The sequence below is a fragment of the Hippocampus bargibanti genome, linkage group LG10 (genome assembly GCF_051943395.1).
Source record: "Hippocampus bargibanti isolate YZ-2025 linkage group LG10, ASM5194339v1, whole genome shotgun sequence".
NCBI classification, from domain to species: domain Eukaryota; kingdom Metazoa; phylum Chordata; class Actinopteri; order Syngnathiformes; family Syngnathidae; genus Hippocampus; species Hippocampus bargibanti.
The window spans coordinates 9,059,986-9,075,595 of NC_142743.1; the positions used below are offsets into that span (position 1 = coordinate 9,059,986).

Below are 15,610 nucleotides of genomic sequence, written 5' to 3' on the forward strand. Positions count from 1 at the left end.
AACGTTTCTTTACGCTGCATCGAATGTTTATGTAGTCCTAAAACTCAATATTGTGTGGGTCCTGCAATTTGAGTGAAAATGACAAAAACCCTGGCACTGGAATGGACGCATGTTTGCATATTTTCTGGTAGTGAATGAGTTAATATTGAACCCAGCAGTAAGGGAGGGGAAAAAATATCCCTGAAAAAAATTCCTGCAAGTTTAAAGGACAACCGAAACGATATTTTGTTTCCTAATATTTTTTTCAGAGGGTGACAATGTGCACATAATTCAGCGATTGAAAACAAGAACGGTCCAACTTATTTGTTGTAATGCCTAAAGGACAAACGACGTCCCTTTTTTGTTTCTTAACTGACATCAGAAAAGCGTTAAAAAGCGATAGCATCTAAAATACCCAAAACATGCAGTGTGATATTTTTATTCAAATGCAAAACACCAATAAAAATTACTTAAAGTGTCCAAAATCTGCAAAAAATTGAGCTGCAAATTGGGCATTTTCACAAAGTCCCGCCCCCAGTTCGTGACGTCACGCCAAGACGTCTTGCATTGCTGCAGAATCAAAACAATGGCTTCAGATTCGGAGAATATGCTTTCTTGTTACACATCCAGTTATGAATATGATTCAAATAGTTCTGAAGAGGAAAGCATACATGTTTGCAATCGATTAAAGAAGTCCTTCCGTGTCATTTTGAGGCATCTGGACTGCAATGTAGCGTTCCAGAGAAGAGGCAGAAAATGGCGACCAAGCTCCTGTGAGGAACGAATCAGCCCGTTTCCACAGGCTGATAAATTCCTTCCATGGAGCTTCTTGGACGCCCTCTTCTGGCGGCTTTTGGGTGCAACATGAGGTTTTCAGACCAAACAAGTACAGCAAAATACATTGACATGATGGAAGGACTGCTACAATGTGTCTTTTTTTCGGTCAGGGGCGTTCCTTTAGTCAAGTACAGACTCGTCACCAACTCAAAAACAAGATTTCCTGAATATTCAGCGCGAGTCTTAAAACGTAAAATATAGCTATATGCCGTGGAATCTTGTTAAAATACGCTCAGTAGAAGTCATTTGAAGCCAATTTACAAATTATGGACACAACTTGCCCGGGGACGTCGGTTGTCCTTTAACTGAAGTGCAGAAATTAACCAGGAAAGGGCGAAAATGCAATTTTTAAATATATATATACATATATTTTTACATACGGGCTGCCGGCCTTTATTGCACTTAGCCCCGATTTATCTCGTCAGTAGAGGTCACAATGTGTGTATGCACACACACAAACACAAACACACTGTGTCCCCGAAGGCCCCTTCCGCATGAAAATGCCGAGTTGACATAAGAACCACAACACTGTTTGCCGCCATTTTAACTCCTGACATCTCTCGACCACAAACGATAAAAACAAACACGTGTGTTCATGTTAGCATAGCAGCGCCACAGTGCATTCACAATCCAGTTTTAAACAATCCAGTCTCCATTTTGATAAAATGTGTCACCCGATCATATTCATGCATAAGATCTCCATTCCTCACGCATTTCGACTGATTGATTCAATATGGTGTGTTTTTTCCCCCAGTTTGCACAGAAGAACAAACGCGTCAAAATGAGTGGAGCCTAATTGAGCTACTTTTGTGCAGTGGAGAGTAAAGAGTAAAGTAAGATACGATTCGAAAGGTGCTTTTTGTGGCGATGTGAGAGACACAAAATGTGTCTCACATGCTTCCCAGCTAGTGCATGGCAAATGGTTGAAACCTCACACTTGATCTCTGATTTGGTTGCTTTTCTTTGGGTGCTGTTTTGAAAAAAACAAAATAAAATAAAAAATGTCATTGGATGTATACAGTAGATGAAGTCAAATAATAGCTTGATCCCCCTACAGAATATTTCAGTAATGTGCATTGAACAAATATGACAAAAAGTATATACAGTGATGACTTGGCTTACGAACTCAATTGGTTCCCAGACAGAGTGTGTAAGGCGAAAAGTGTGTATCCCAAAAATTTATTTCCCATAGCTAACCATAAAAATGAGAATAATCCATTCCCAGGACCCCATAAAACCTAATTTTCTCCTTTCTAATTTTCTAAGCCTTAAAACTACACAAAATATACCTTATGTTATGTATAATAAATGTGCTATGGTATTATAATTAAAGAAATAAACTGTACCATATAATAAAGTCGTTTTAGTTACCTTTGTGATGGTCGTTGATTGCTTGATGGAATGAAGTGGCCGGTTTCCTCAGCATTAAACACTTGATGAGGAACATAGCCTTCTTCTTTCACCATCTTGAGGAATGATCCCTTGTAGGTGCTTTCTCTCTGATAATTGTATCTAGTTCATCAATTGTGTTCTGTTTAGCTGGGTTGATTGCTTTTTGTATCAAGTGTATAGATGGCTTGTGCGGGTTATTTGTGGAGGCTGAATAATGGGAATTTTAACCTTGCAGTCTACATTTGGCAGCATTTGCCTTTTGTACAGCCATCCCCATTTCAAGCTCAGATAACTCCAGACCCATACAACTAGGGAATTAACTCTTTTTCTTCTAATGAAAGAAGAGAGTCTAAGGTTTCTTACGCTACATTGAATGTTTATGTTGTCATAAGACTCAATATTCTATGGGTCGAGCAATTTGAGTGAAAATAACAAAAACCCTGGCACTGGAGTGGATAATTTTTTTGCACACGGTCTGGCAGTAAATGAGTTAATATCGCATTGCAATGGGGCATACACAAATGTAATCCTGCTTAGGTTGCTTGCCAATATGTATTTTTTTACACCATCAAGGAAATACATGGCTGCCAAACCAGGAAATAGTTGCAGCACGTTACTTGTGCAGGAAGTTGATTCATGAAGTACAAATTTGATCACCAAGCTCAAGCCTAAAAATTTATCCCAAGCGGAAATTTGAATGACAATGAGATCCCACGAGATCTTAATGTGATCCATAAAATAAGGAATCAGTACTTTTTTTTAAGTCATCAGGAGCCACCACGAGACCATATCATATCACAACCATCTCATCCCTGCGCCGCCTCCCCAACAAGTGTCTCTTCACGCATTGATATGCACATTGCACCTCAGTATAAGTTCATCAAGGCGGCCCAATGTTACATCCATTGAAGCCGGGACGTGTTCACTTACTGTTTTCCACCCGCGCATGCGGAGCAGTGTCTTTTTTTTTTTTTTTTACTTGAATGGCGTGGTGGCGTCAGCGACGGCGTCTCTCAACACAATCAGCATAAAATGATGTTAGCATAGACTGTCTGCTTTCACATGGAGGATTTTGGAGAAGCCTGGTCTTTTTTTCAGTGCCTGTGAGAGAGAAAGAAATGAGTATTTATTATTAAAAAAATTAAATTAAAAATTAAAAATACAGCAAGTAGAACAAATTATCATCCAGCGCGTGACTAGGAGGGAAGCGCATTGCACTCAGGCCATCGTAAAGCCCGGGATGGCGACCAACGGGTGGCGTTGTCGGCCCCCCCGGCACCTGCACTTTGGCGACGTAACCAGAATTTGTACATACTTATTTGTACATGTCACGTTTCGCGAGGTGGTGATGGCGGGTTCGGATCCCAAAAAGCAGGCAGGAGGGAGCAGGAGGTTGTGTGACAAATTGTATTAAAATAAAGTCAGCAGGAACAAAATGTAAAACATCAAAATGATCTGAATGGAAAAAATACAAAGTAGCAAAAGAAGACCAAAAGTAAAAGCCCGCCAAGGTTAAACAAACACGTACACAATGCATGCTGCAACCAAGCAGCAAACAAACAATGAATCGGCACCGGATGATCGTGCCAGGTGTCCTTTTAAGTGTTATTGATTATAACGACCAGCACCTGCGAGGGTGCCGGCAGGGCTGATGTCGCTACCCGCTCATCGCCAATCTGATCGGGACGACCAGCACCTGTGCAGGTGCAGGCGGGGCCGACAGCGCCCCCCGTTGGTCGCCAACCAGATCATGACAGTACATAGCAAAGTAGTACGCACAGTATTGGTATGAAAAAAAAAAACAGTTCAGTTGGGTTATATATACAGTGATACCTTGGCTTACGAACTTAATTGGTTCCCAGACAGAGTGTATAAGGCAAAGTGTGTATCCCAAAAAATAATTTCCCATAGGAAACCATTAAAATGAAAATAATCCATTCCCAGGTCCCCATAAACCAATTTTCTACTTTCTATTTTTTTAAGCCATAAAACTACACAAAATATACCTTATTTTATGTATAATAAATAATAAATGGTATTATAATTAAAGAAATAAAATGTACAGTATAATAAAGTCATTTTATTTACCGTTGTGATGGTCATTGATGGCTTGATGGAATGGATACGTTTTTGCATAAAGTGTCTCAAGGAGCTTTGGGTTGTACATCTTGGAAGTTGTGGTATTGCAACAGCAACAGATGCAAGCAGACACACTAAAAACATCATTAATAGCTGGTTCCCGTGCATGTCTTTCCATTTCAAATTGAACTGATGGCTTGTGCGGGTTATTTGTGGAGCCTGATTGTTGGAAATTTTAACCTTGCAGTCTACATTCTGCCTTCGAAATATCAAAGTTGAAACAAATCGAAATTTCACTGTTTTCTATCCATTTTGTCACTCTCTCTGTCGTTTGCCTGTCTCTTTAATGTTCAAACCAGCTCCCCTCACTGCTGCGTTCTTGACCAATCACGTGGCTTTAACTGAAGACTGCCCCCTCACTGCTGCGTTCTTGACCAATCACGTGGCTTTAACCGACGACTGGGGACGGGGAATAGAGGACCACAACAATTCGGCTGCCATTTTCTTTTAGGAGAACAGTCTCGTTCGCGAACGACACATCACTCACTGTGGCAGCTCCGTGTGTATCCCGTTCCAGTTCGTATGCCAAGGTAAAATATTCATAAATTTAACGTTCGTAAACCGAAAAGTTCGTAAGCCAAGGGGTTTGTAAACCGAGGTATCACTGTAGGTTTCACGATTTAGTCGGGAGACTCCCGAAATTGACCTAAATACTCACGCCTCACGATTAGAGAGCTAAATATCCTGCTTACCCAAAAATCTGCTTTATTCCTCACCATTTTGTAACAATACCAGTCGCCCATTCAAAAGTGACCGAACTACGAATAGCCTTAATCGGTGTCATTTTCTGCTGCCGCTCGAAAAATGAGAATCGAGAAGGCAATCTAGGCTAAGTGGAATGATATGCAGGCTTTTATTGAACAGTTCCATCCAGAAAAGACTGTGGATAGGAGCATGATCAACATGATGAATGATAATGTGATGCCTCAGTTTCGTAAGACCTTACAAGTCAGAAAGCAACAGGTGTCAATTAAGAGCCATCAACGACCATCACAAATGTAAATAAAGTGACTTTATTATACAGTGCAGTGTATTTCTTTCATTCCAATACAATAACACAGTGTTTTTCAACCTTTTTTGAACCAGGGCATGTTTTTTTTTTATTGGCATTTTTTTGCGGCACACCACGAACCATCTCGCGGGAAAGAGACAATCTTTGACGTGTTGCCACACGGACGAATATTAAATTACCCTCCCAGTCTTTTCAGCGCGGACAGAGGACAATGATATAATATTGGCAGAAAATGATTAATAAATGTTTGTAAAATTTTAAATTTGAAAAAGGGGCATTGGGTAGTTTCTCACGGCACACCTGATGATCTCTCGCGGCACACTAGTGTGCCGTGGCACAGTGGTTGAAAATCACTGCAATAGCACATTTATTATACATAGAATAATGTACATTGTGTGTAGGTTTCAGGCTTATTTAGTTGAAAATTATATTTTATGGAGACCTGGGAACGGATTATTCTCATTTTATTGGTTTCCTATGGGACATTATTTTTTGGGATACACACTTTTCGCCTTACACACTCTGTCTGGGAACCAATTAAGTTAGTAAGTCAAGGTCCCACTGTACTTGTAATTGACACTTTTGTAACATTATTTTAACACACACCACAGAGTCGCGAGTACGAAAATCTCCCAATTTCTGAATCTTAACATTCCTGGAAATGTATTTTAACCCCTTAACAAAGTACACCCAGGGGCAGCATTTCCCAAAACATTCCAAAACACGCAAGTTTTTACCTGGAGTTTGTTCACCATTTCATCAAATAGTTTCTGAGCTTCAGGGCTGTTGGGGTCCTCAAAATAGTCTTCAATACCAATCTGGACCACGATGGACTTCAGGTTGCGGCACACGCCTGCGTGCAATGGAATGGATAGAAAAATAACATAAAAAAAAAATCAGGACTATTTTTTTGTTGGGACTGTTTTTTTGTGCTTTCAGAATCAGAATCATCGTTATTGGCCAAACGTAAAACACACAAGGAAATTGTCTCCGGTGGAACACGCTGCACTAGTATCATCATAAAAAAAGACATAACAAATAAGTATGGAGGACACTAATAAAGGAAAAGGTGTCGGGCAGGGTGCGGAGGGTCCTCAAGGATTTTCCGTGCCTCTGTCTCGATTCTTGCAGTTTGCAAGTCCTTAAGAGTGTGTAGGCGGCAATGATGTTTTTCCGATGTTCTAACTGTCCGTTGAAGTCGGATTTTGACTAATTTTGTGGCGACCCCGAACCAAACCGTGCTGGAAGGACACAGGATTGATTGGACGGATGCCGTGTAGAAATGTCGTAGCACCTCCTGTGGCATGTCATGTTTCTTCAGTCGCCTCAGGAAGTTTCACTGTTTTTGTTACAAATGGAATAATTTATCGTTTGTTGCTGTATTGACTAATTTATGCAGTGGGGAGTGGTAATGTAGTAAAATGCTCTGTAAATACAGCTGCGCTCACTGTCCTGGCTCACCGTGGCAGACATGTACATGGACATGCAATCTCAATCGTCTTCGCCCGTTTCTCACTCCTTACACCACTGATATAGTCTTGTCACCTCCCGGATTGGCAATTCAATTCTCTTTGGTGTCCCTCAGAAACATCTCCACAAACTTCAACTCGTCCAGAATTCTTCAGCCCGCATCATCACCAGAACCTCATCCTTTCACACGTCCGTCCTCCAAAATCTCCACTAGCTCACGGTCAAATATAGAATCACCTTAAAAATCTTTATACATTTAAAGCTATCCATAACCTTGCCCCCATACCTATCTGACCTTCTTCAAATTTATATTCCCTCTCGTTCCCTCAGATCCTCTTCCTCCCTCCGCCTCTGTGTGCCCCCACCCTGCCCGTCTCAGCACGATGGGTGACAGAACTGCTCTGCCCCCAAACTTTGGAACTCACTTCCTCCCAACATTCGTAACATTGATTCTCTTCCGACCTTCAAGTCCCATCTCAAAACCCACCTATTTAAAATTGCATTTTCTGTGTCGCTCTCTCGATTATATTTATAATTGTATTTTATTTATTGCATTCTACTTGTGATTGTATTGTATTTATTATAGTACCTATGCTTGTCTGTGGGTGTGAAGTGTCCTTGAGAGCTTTGAAAGGCGCTCAAAATGTGCTTTATTATTATTATTATTATTATTATTATTATTATTATTATTATTATTATGGACGTTTGAGACGTTGATGTTACTGCAGTTTACTCACGGTCTTGATGAGGACAAGCGCTACAAAAGAAATGGATAAACGGACGCTAAACATATTTGACTCACTGTTGAAGTGAAGCAGAGCTTTTGGGGTGACTGGCGTGGAGGTGAGAACCAGCATCTCCAGACCCTTTAAACCTTCTCTGCAGACCTCTGCTGCCACCTCCTGGTTGATTTCACTCACGTGGTCCAACTCCAGCACTTGCAGCCGCATACAGTTCCTTGCTATCCCCCAAAAAATTGGGGGGACGTCGAATTATTGGTCTCATGTCACGTGACATTTGGACTGAAGTACAGCCCGTGAGTATTTCTGCCGCTTTTGCTTTTCATGACAGAATCACAACATGTCACATCAAACACCTACGCAGTAGCTGAAAACGATAATAAAACTTACCCAGTGAGGCCAGGCCCTGTATTCCACATCCCGCCCCCCCGACGCCGAGCGCACGAAGATGCGGCCAGCATCTCCCGATGGTCTGAAGACACCTGTTGCTAAAACGAGCCGGCTGTTGGCTGAAAGTGTGGACAATAGCAACAACGTCATTTCGGGTGATTCCGGAGTGGGAGTGTTGACATATCATTCGTGTGCTCCATAATATTCAATTTCAGAAGTACCAGGGGTGTAGTGGCGCCACCTGCAGGGAAATAATGTCTCTACAGCCAGCTCCGAGAGCCCAGATCACCTCTTGGCCAACTGGGTCGGTGGCACTCCTGAAACAAGGTTTTAAGGATTAATACTCCAAATCATGCATGAAACAATGACAAAAAATAACTAAAAACTGAAGACACACCATAAAAAATGACAGCAATACAATCATGAATTCATCTATTAATGTTTTAACTTGCTATTTTGTGTGTGTGTGTGTGTGTGTGTGTGTGTGTGTGTGTGTGTGTGTGTGTGTGTGTGTGTGTGTGTGTGAGCGTGCGTGCGTGTGTGTGTGTGTGTGTGTGTGTGTGTGTGTGTGTGTGGGGGGGGGGGGGTCTCTTTCATTTTCTTCGTAGAGAGGCCGGTCAAAAAAGAATTAAAACAATAAAAAAGTGACGTGAAGGCATACCTGTAAGTGACAGCTTGCAGAGCTCGGCAGTAGCAGCTGGCTAGCCAGAGGGAGCGGTCGGTCAGCAAGTTAGGACAATGCGAGATCTTGAGAATGAGCAAGTTGCTTCCTGTGGCTTTCAGTAGCGCCTCCAGACCCTCCTCCAGACACCCACTGACATGGGGACATCAGGTTAGCGGATTCTCATAAAATGGATGGATGGATGGATGGATGGACAGATTGATTAATAGATAGCAGGATATGTGGGGAAAAAACAGAGAAGGAAATAGTTAGCTCGCGAGCATCTACCTGTCTAGCTATTTAGCTATCTAACCTGCTTGCTAGCTAGCTATTTAAGAGATAGAGAGATATACACTGTAGATTGATAGATACTGTAGATCGACAGATAGGATATGTGGGGAAAAACAGAGAAAGCAAAATAGTCAGCTAGCTAGCATCTACCTGTGTAGCTATTTAGCTAGCTAGCGAGCCAGCTAGCAATTTAGATAGCTAAATTGATAGCAGGATATGTGGGAAAAACAGAGCGAGAGCAAAAGTCAGCTAGCTAGCATCTACCTGTCAAGCTTTTAAGCTTGCTATCGAGCCGCCAGCTTGCTAGCTAGCAATTTAGCTAGCTAGATGGAGACAAATAAAAACAAATTCTGGATCTTAAATGCCATATGGTGAATGTGAAAACAAGCAAGAGAAGCTGTACAAGAAACTCCACCAAAGAATTCAGGTTTAAAATTCAACCCTATTTCTATCACTGGGGCTCACCGTGTGCTTTTCAGGTACTCCTCTTTGGTTTCCTTCTTGCCGCGTTGTCGCGGTTTAAGGTTCTGCAGGATGAGCGAGTGCGTCTGAGTGCACCACTGAGACAACGTTCCCAACAACTAACAAACAGAAAAAGATTTTTTTAACGCAAAAAAATGACCTTTAAATATCCCCCTTCAATTTATATTTACACAATCAACAATCCATTTTTTTAACACAATTTACATATACATAAAATTAATATTAATTATATTTTAGGGGGTTTCAACCATTTGAGATTTTTTTTCCCATAAAACATTTCCATGATTTCCACGCATTGGTGTTCTGACATCCTTGATTTTTAAATTTCAATATGGACTTGTCCACCGGGTGGTGCAAACTTTTCCCATCTAAAACAATCTCGGTTTTTAATCCCCTTTTCACACTGCGCTTAGTGGAATGTCGCTTACACCCGCTGGGTTTAGGAAGTCCTTATTGGGACCCTAAAGAGTAAAATTGACAACCAAATTCTTTTCACCTTGGAGGAAATGCGTGCGTTCTCTAACAAGACTCGGGTCCATACGGCCGGATGACGGGCAACAAACTTCCAGTCTCGGCAGACCTCAGCAGCTCTCAGCAACGTTTTGGTATCCAAGTAGGTGAAGATGCAAAACAAACCGGCACGCATCTTCAGGATCTCTGGACTGATCACCTCATTGGATTTGGAAGGGCTCTTCTCGTGGCGACATGGTTTGCTGTAAACGCCTTCACAGCGTCCTTCGGGTAGAAAAACAATGGAGGAAATGATTAGAAAGGTAATTTTCATGAGGAAATTCAACGACAGCTATTTTTGATGTGCCATGATTATCTTAAAAACTTGCTTGGAGACATTATCAGGCGTACAAGACAACTACACCAATCTCACAAACAAGAGCAGTTCTTTTACCTTCAAGAACCGGTGAGGGTTTGTTTCAAGCGCCAGAGGAGTTGCAAATTTTGCATCCGCCAAAAACATGGATATATTAAATGATTAATCATGTTACAAAAATGTATGGTAGCTTGTAAGACCGGCTGTGAGTGATGGTCACGGATTTGTCTGCCTAATATACCACCGTGTAATACAGATGAGTGATTCGGCATTTGGGCTTTTTGAATGACATGTCGGACAAACATTGTAAAAACAAAGTCATATGAACGATTGTTAAACGATTGTTAAAAGCCAACAAAAACGAACATCCTAGGCTCAGTTATTGATAAAACTCAGAGGAAAAAACACTTCTGAGAGAGAACAGGAAATAAAGAGGGCAAAAATAAGATTAGGATTGGTTTAAAGTCAAAAGCATCACTTTATTCTTACATTTTTTTAAAATAACACATCACTCTTGTTTATTGTGAAATCATCTAATCGTAATATGTATTTGTGAGATATTTTGATGCATTTTTATGCTTTAGAAAACATTCATGTATGATTTTTAGGGGGCCTTGGAATGGCCTTAAAATGTCTTTTGTGGTGCTTGTCCTGGAACACTTATTGACACATCTCTTTTTTTCTGTGTTTTTTTTAAGCCCATAATCATAGAGTTGACAAATTCTATTTGAGTCACGTAATTTGGGAGAGTGTTGCCAGCACCAGATTGAGGCGCATTTGTAACGGATGTACAGACAGGGTAGATGTATATAAGTGTGAAGGTATTCATTTGGAAAGCCATGCTAACAGCTTCGTATGTGTGCAGATCGTGAAGAGCAGACCGAAAATAAGCACCAGCGTTGACGGGAGATTGCTTGGAGGTGACTCATCTTCATCTTTGAGCGTCCAAGGCCGTCTGCTCCAAACCATCAGGCCTGTAAACCGCCACTGACACTCTTACTTCCTCACATACACAAACCACCTATACTTATAACTGCCAAACAAACTAAAAAAAAGAAAGAAAAAAAACTGTATTTTATATGCTAGGGAAAGAAACATACGTATGCGAGTATCTGTAATATGTGATTTAAAAAACCCTGCCAGAAGGGAACGTGAGTAAAATGTTGAGTATGAACTGCTGTCACACTCCTTTTCGTTCAATAGGTAGCACATTTTGAGTCATGATATCGCATTGAAACTGAATGAGCTTTCCCAATTGAGATGTGTTATGCTGCAAATAAATCACCAGGTGTCACCGTGTCTTTAAATAGGAAATTATTTAACCTGCCCTTGAAACAGGAAGTTGTTAAAAAAATCTGGTGAATTTGAGCAATTTGCTGAGGGTATATCCTGCAATCAGAATCAGAATCAGAATACCTTTATTCGTACCACAATGGGGAAATTTGCAGTCCACAGCAGCAATTGAAAAAGGATGGGGTAGGGGTGGGGGTGAAAGTGGGTTTATAATAATAATAATAATAATAATAATAATAATAATAATAATAATAATAATAATAATAATAATAATAATAATAATAATAATAAGGGCGGCCCGGTAGTCGAGTCGTTAGCACACTGGCTTCACAGTGCAGAGGTCGCCGGTTCGCGTCCCGGTCCAGCCTCCCTGTGTGGAGTTTGCATGTTCTCCCCGGACCCGCGTGGGTTTTCTCCGGGTCCTCCGGTTTCCTCCCACACTCCAAAAATATGCATGGCAGGCAGATTGACCACTCCAAATTGTCCCTAGGTGTGAGTGTGAGAGTGACTGTTGTACGTATGTCTTTGTGTGCCCTGCGATTGGCTGGCAACCAATTCAGGGTGTCCCCCGCCTCGTGCCCGAAGACAGCTGAAATAGGCTCCAGCAACCCCCGCGACCCTAATGAGGAATATGCGGTACGGAAAATGAGATGAGAGATGAGAGATAATAATAATAATAATAATAATAATAATAAGTATTATTATTATTATTATTATTATTATTATTATTATTATTATTATTATTATTATTAAATATTTCATTCATAAGCACCTTCCAAAACTCTCATTAAAGCTTACACTTGTGAACTATTGAGAATTTTATATTCAGGTAACACACTTTGGATGTTCAACGGTGGGAACGGTGGAGGATGCATGAATAATCCAATACACAAATAAGTAAACAATATGTAAATAAACAAAATAAATAAAAATAAATAAAACAAAAACATAAATAAATAAATAAATAAATAAATACATACATAGAAAACAGAGAATGTGTGATGGCAACACGCGAACACACAAATGCTGAAACCGAGACTCATCCTGAGAAGTGTGAATGCAGACACAAAATGATTGTTGATGAATGTTAAAATGCTTTTTGTCACCTAGAAATACCTTGTAAAACGTTGTTACACGATACCTGTGTTTGCTCGATGTTCAGCCCTTCCATGGTAAGAATAGGGAGCACCCGACTGCTGCACCTCCGCAACTGCCCTCCTCTCCTGCTCCCACATGTCCATTTCGGAATCGGTTGTCCTCGAACCCACGTCGGACATGTCTCCTTCCTCGCCCTCGGTGCTGTTCCTGTAAGGCCGCCGCTGCCAATTCTGAATGGCTTGTTTGCGGAGACCCCAGTTCCTCCCTCCTTCGCCACATCCGGGCGAGCGCTCGTAAGCCATTTCGTTCAGGCGGCACTGCATGTGGTAGTACTGAGCCTCTGGGTACTCCTCCATGGGGTGCATCTCGACGCCGTCGCTGTCGTATCCGCCGGAACCCTGTGAGACCGACTTGATCCGACCCGATGCGCTAAAATGAGACATGACAAGATAGATAAATATATGTGAGAATTCTCCATATATGAGATCTTTAACACTGCGTATGTAACTGCTTGTCAAGATGCGGTATGTCTCCACATTTGAATTCACCCGAGAGGATTTCATTGGTGCTGCTGTTTTAGTGAGCCAAAGAGCGCAAATAGGATCTTCTGTAATATATTCAGTGAGACAATTAAGAGTTAGATTCAGCAATTACAATTAGGAGTCAAATCCAAGGGCGGCCCAGTGGCCAAGGGGTTAGCACGACTGTGGGTTTTCTCCGGGTACTCTGGTTTCTTCCCACATTCTAAAAATAGAGATGGCAGGTTCACGGAACGCTCTAAATTGTCCTTAAGTGTGATTGTGAATGCGAATGGTTGTTCGGGTCTGCATGCTCTGCGATTGGCTGGCAACCAGTTCAGGGTGTCCTCTGCCTATTACGCAAAGAGACTTGGGGTATGATCTAACATCCCCCGGCAGCCCTTGTGAGGATAAAGTGGATCAAAAATGGCTAAATGCCTGGATGGAGAAATCCAAATTGCGCAACCTTTTTTTAAGGTCAAAATTTAACTAATTCGCTGCCAGTCGTGAATTTATTCAGGAATTAAAAAGCGTGACATGTAGCACCATTCCCGAATTTGTCCTGGTTTAGGTTTTTCTTGCGGGGGGTGCTGATAAAGCACTGGTCAGACCTCTGGCAATGTTTATCCCTTCCACGAGGGGGCAGCCTTTGCCTTTCGTTCATGTTAGTGCTTTGTTACAGCTTCAGCTGTTGTTAAAGCTGTTGTTTTCTATCCTTTCACTCCCACCCCAACCCCATCCCTCTTCAATTGCTGCTGTGGACTGCAAATTTCCCCATTGCGGGACGAATAAAGGTATTCTGATTCTGATTCTGATTCTGATTCTGAAAGCGCTATATGAATCAATGTGTATTGTATTGTGTACATCTGCCCCCATTTCAAGCTCGGATAACTCCAGACCATATAACTTGGGAATTAAGTCTTTTTTTCTGATGAAAGACGACAGTCTAAGGTTTCTAAACTTTTTTTAGATGTTTATGTGGTCATAAAACTCAATATTCTGTGGGTCATGCAATTTGAGTAAAAATGACAAAAACCCTGGCACTGGGGTGGACACCTTTTTGCACATCGTACGACAGAAAATGAGTTAAAATCAAAATATCTCCCAAACCTGAAGTACATTTTTGAAGTCTGCATCTAAAGTATTATTCACGGACACAAAAGCCATTGCTGATTCAAATTTGCTGTCCACCAGAGTAATTGATGAGGGACAAAAATAAAAAAAATAGCAATCACTTGTGGTGTAAAACTGACGCAATACGGGCTTATGGTGGTTTTATAAATAGCTGTTGAGGTCACAGAACAGTTGCACAGTTAGTCCAAAACGAGGAACTCATCACCGAGACAGAAGGCTGTCGGAACCGACTGTGTGTCGCCGTGACTAACTCTGATGTGTGACGGGAATGGTGTGACGACCCATAGGAAACATTTGCATCCCAAATGGCGGCGAAGTCGGACCTCACGCAGTGACTAGATGTCAACGTGTGAACTAACGCAGTGCTTTCCTCTAAAGATATCCGTTGGTACAGTCGCACCCAGTTAGCAGAAGAAGACGGGCGTTGGTGAGACAGATCGAGCGTAGTGTGTTTCCGCAAATCACAGATTGAGCTGCACACGGAGAAAGTGACGTGTCTGATGTCACGTTTGTTCCAAGCGAGAAGCAGATATTTAGGTTAAAATACTCTTAGTATTTAATTAAAAAGGGAACTCGTAGAATAGGTGAACAACATTTGAGACCCGCACTAACACCACGGGATAATTTAGTGCAGAGGTGTCAAAGTCAAGGCCTAGGGGCCAAATTCGGCCCGCCACATCATTTTGTTTGTGTCATGATCTGGTTGACGACCAACGGGGGGCGCTGTCGGCCCCGCCTGCACCTGCACAGGTGCTGGTCGTCCCGATCAGATTGGCGACCAACGGGTAGCGACGTCAGCCCTGCCGGCAGCCTCGCAGGTGCTGGTCGTTATAATCACTGTCACTTAAAAGGAGACCCGGCACGACCATCCGGTGTCGGTTCATTGTTTGCTGCTTGTTGGCTGCATACATTGTGTATGTGTTTGTTTAACCTTGGCGGACTTTTACACTTGGTTTTCTTTTGCTACTTTGTATTTTTTCCATTTTGATGTTTTACATTTTGTTCCTGCTGACTTTATTTTAATACAATTTGTCAAACAACCTCCTGCTCCCTCCTGCCTGTATTTTGGGATCCGCACCCGCCATCACCACCTCGCAAACCGTGACAGTTTGGCCCATAAAAGCAGTATCAAGCAAGTGCCATGATGCTTGCTTAAGTCCGAACCTAAATTTCACATTGTCGTATGTAAACCACAATAAAAGTCATTATTCTTGACTCCAGATTTGAAAACTAATTTATCATTAACATATTCACTGCCAGACGATGTGCAAAAATGTGTCCACTACAGCGCCAGGGTTTTTGTCATTTTCACTCAAATTGCAGAACTCACGGAATATTTAGTTTCTG

At 41.7% G+C, this 15,610-nt stretch overlaps 1 protein-coding gene across 1 annotated transcript in view; it reads right to left on the reverse strand.

Moving 5' to 3' along the window:
• The window catches only part of fbxo41 (F-box protein 41), a 39,962-nt gene continuing 24,352 nt past the window's right edge, over positions 1–15,610 (reverse strand). Inside the window, exons 6-14 of the mRNA XM_089006666.1 lie at positions 12,655–13,040; positions 9,891–10,129; positions 9,377–9,492; positions 8,621–8,773; positions 8,181–8,276; positions 7,960–8,078; positions 7,632–7,790; positions 6,097–6,212; positions 1–3,309 (exon numbers count right to left, since the gene is read on the reverse strand). Coding sequence (XP_088862792.1) covers positions 3,247–3,309; positions 6,097–6,212; positions 7,632–7,790; positions 7,960–8,078; positions 8,181–8,276; positions 8,621–8,773; positions 9,377–9,492; positions 9,891–10,129; positions 12,655–13,040 — 1,447 coding nt within the window. The 3' untranslated portion in view covers positions 1–3,246. The remainder of the gene's footprint in view (positions 3,310–6,096; positions 6,213–7,631; positions 7,791–7,959; positions 8,079–8,180; positions 8,277–8,620; positions 8,774–9,376; positions 9,493–9,890; positions 10,130–12,654; positions 13,041–15,610) is intronic.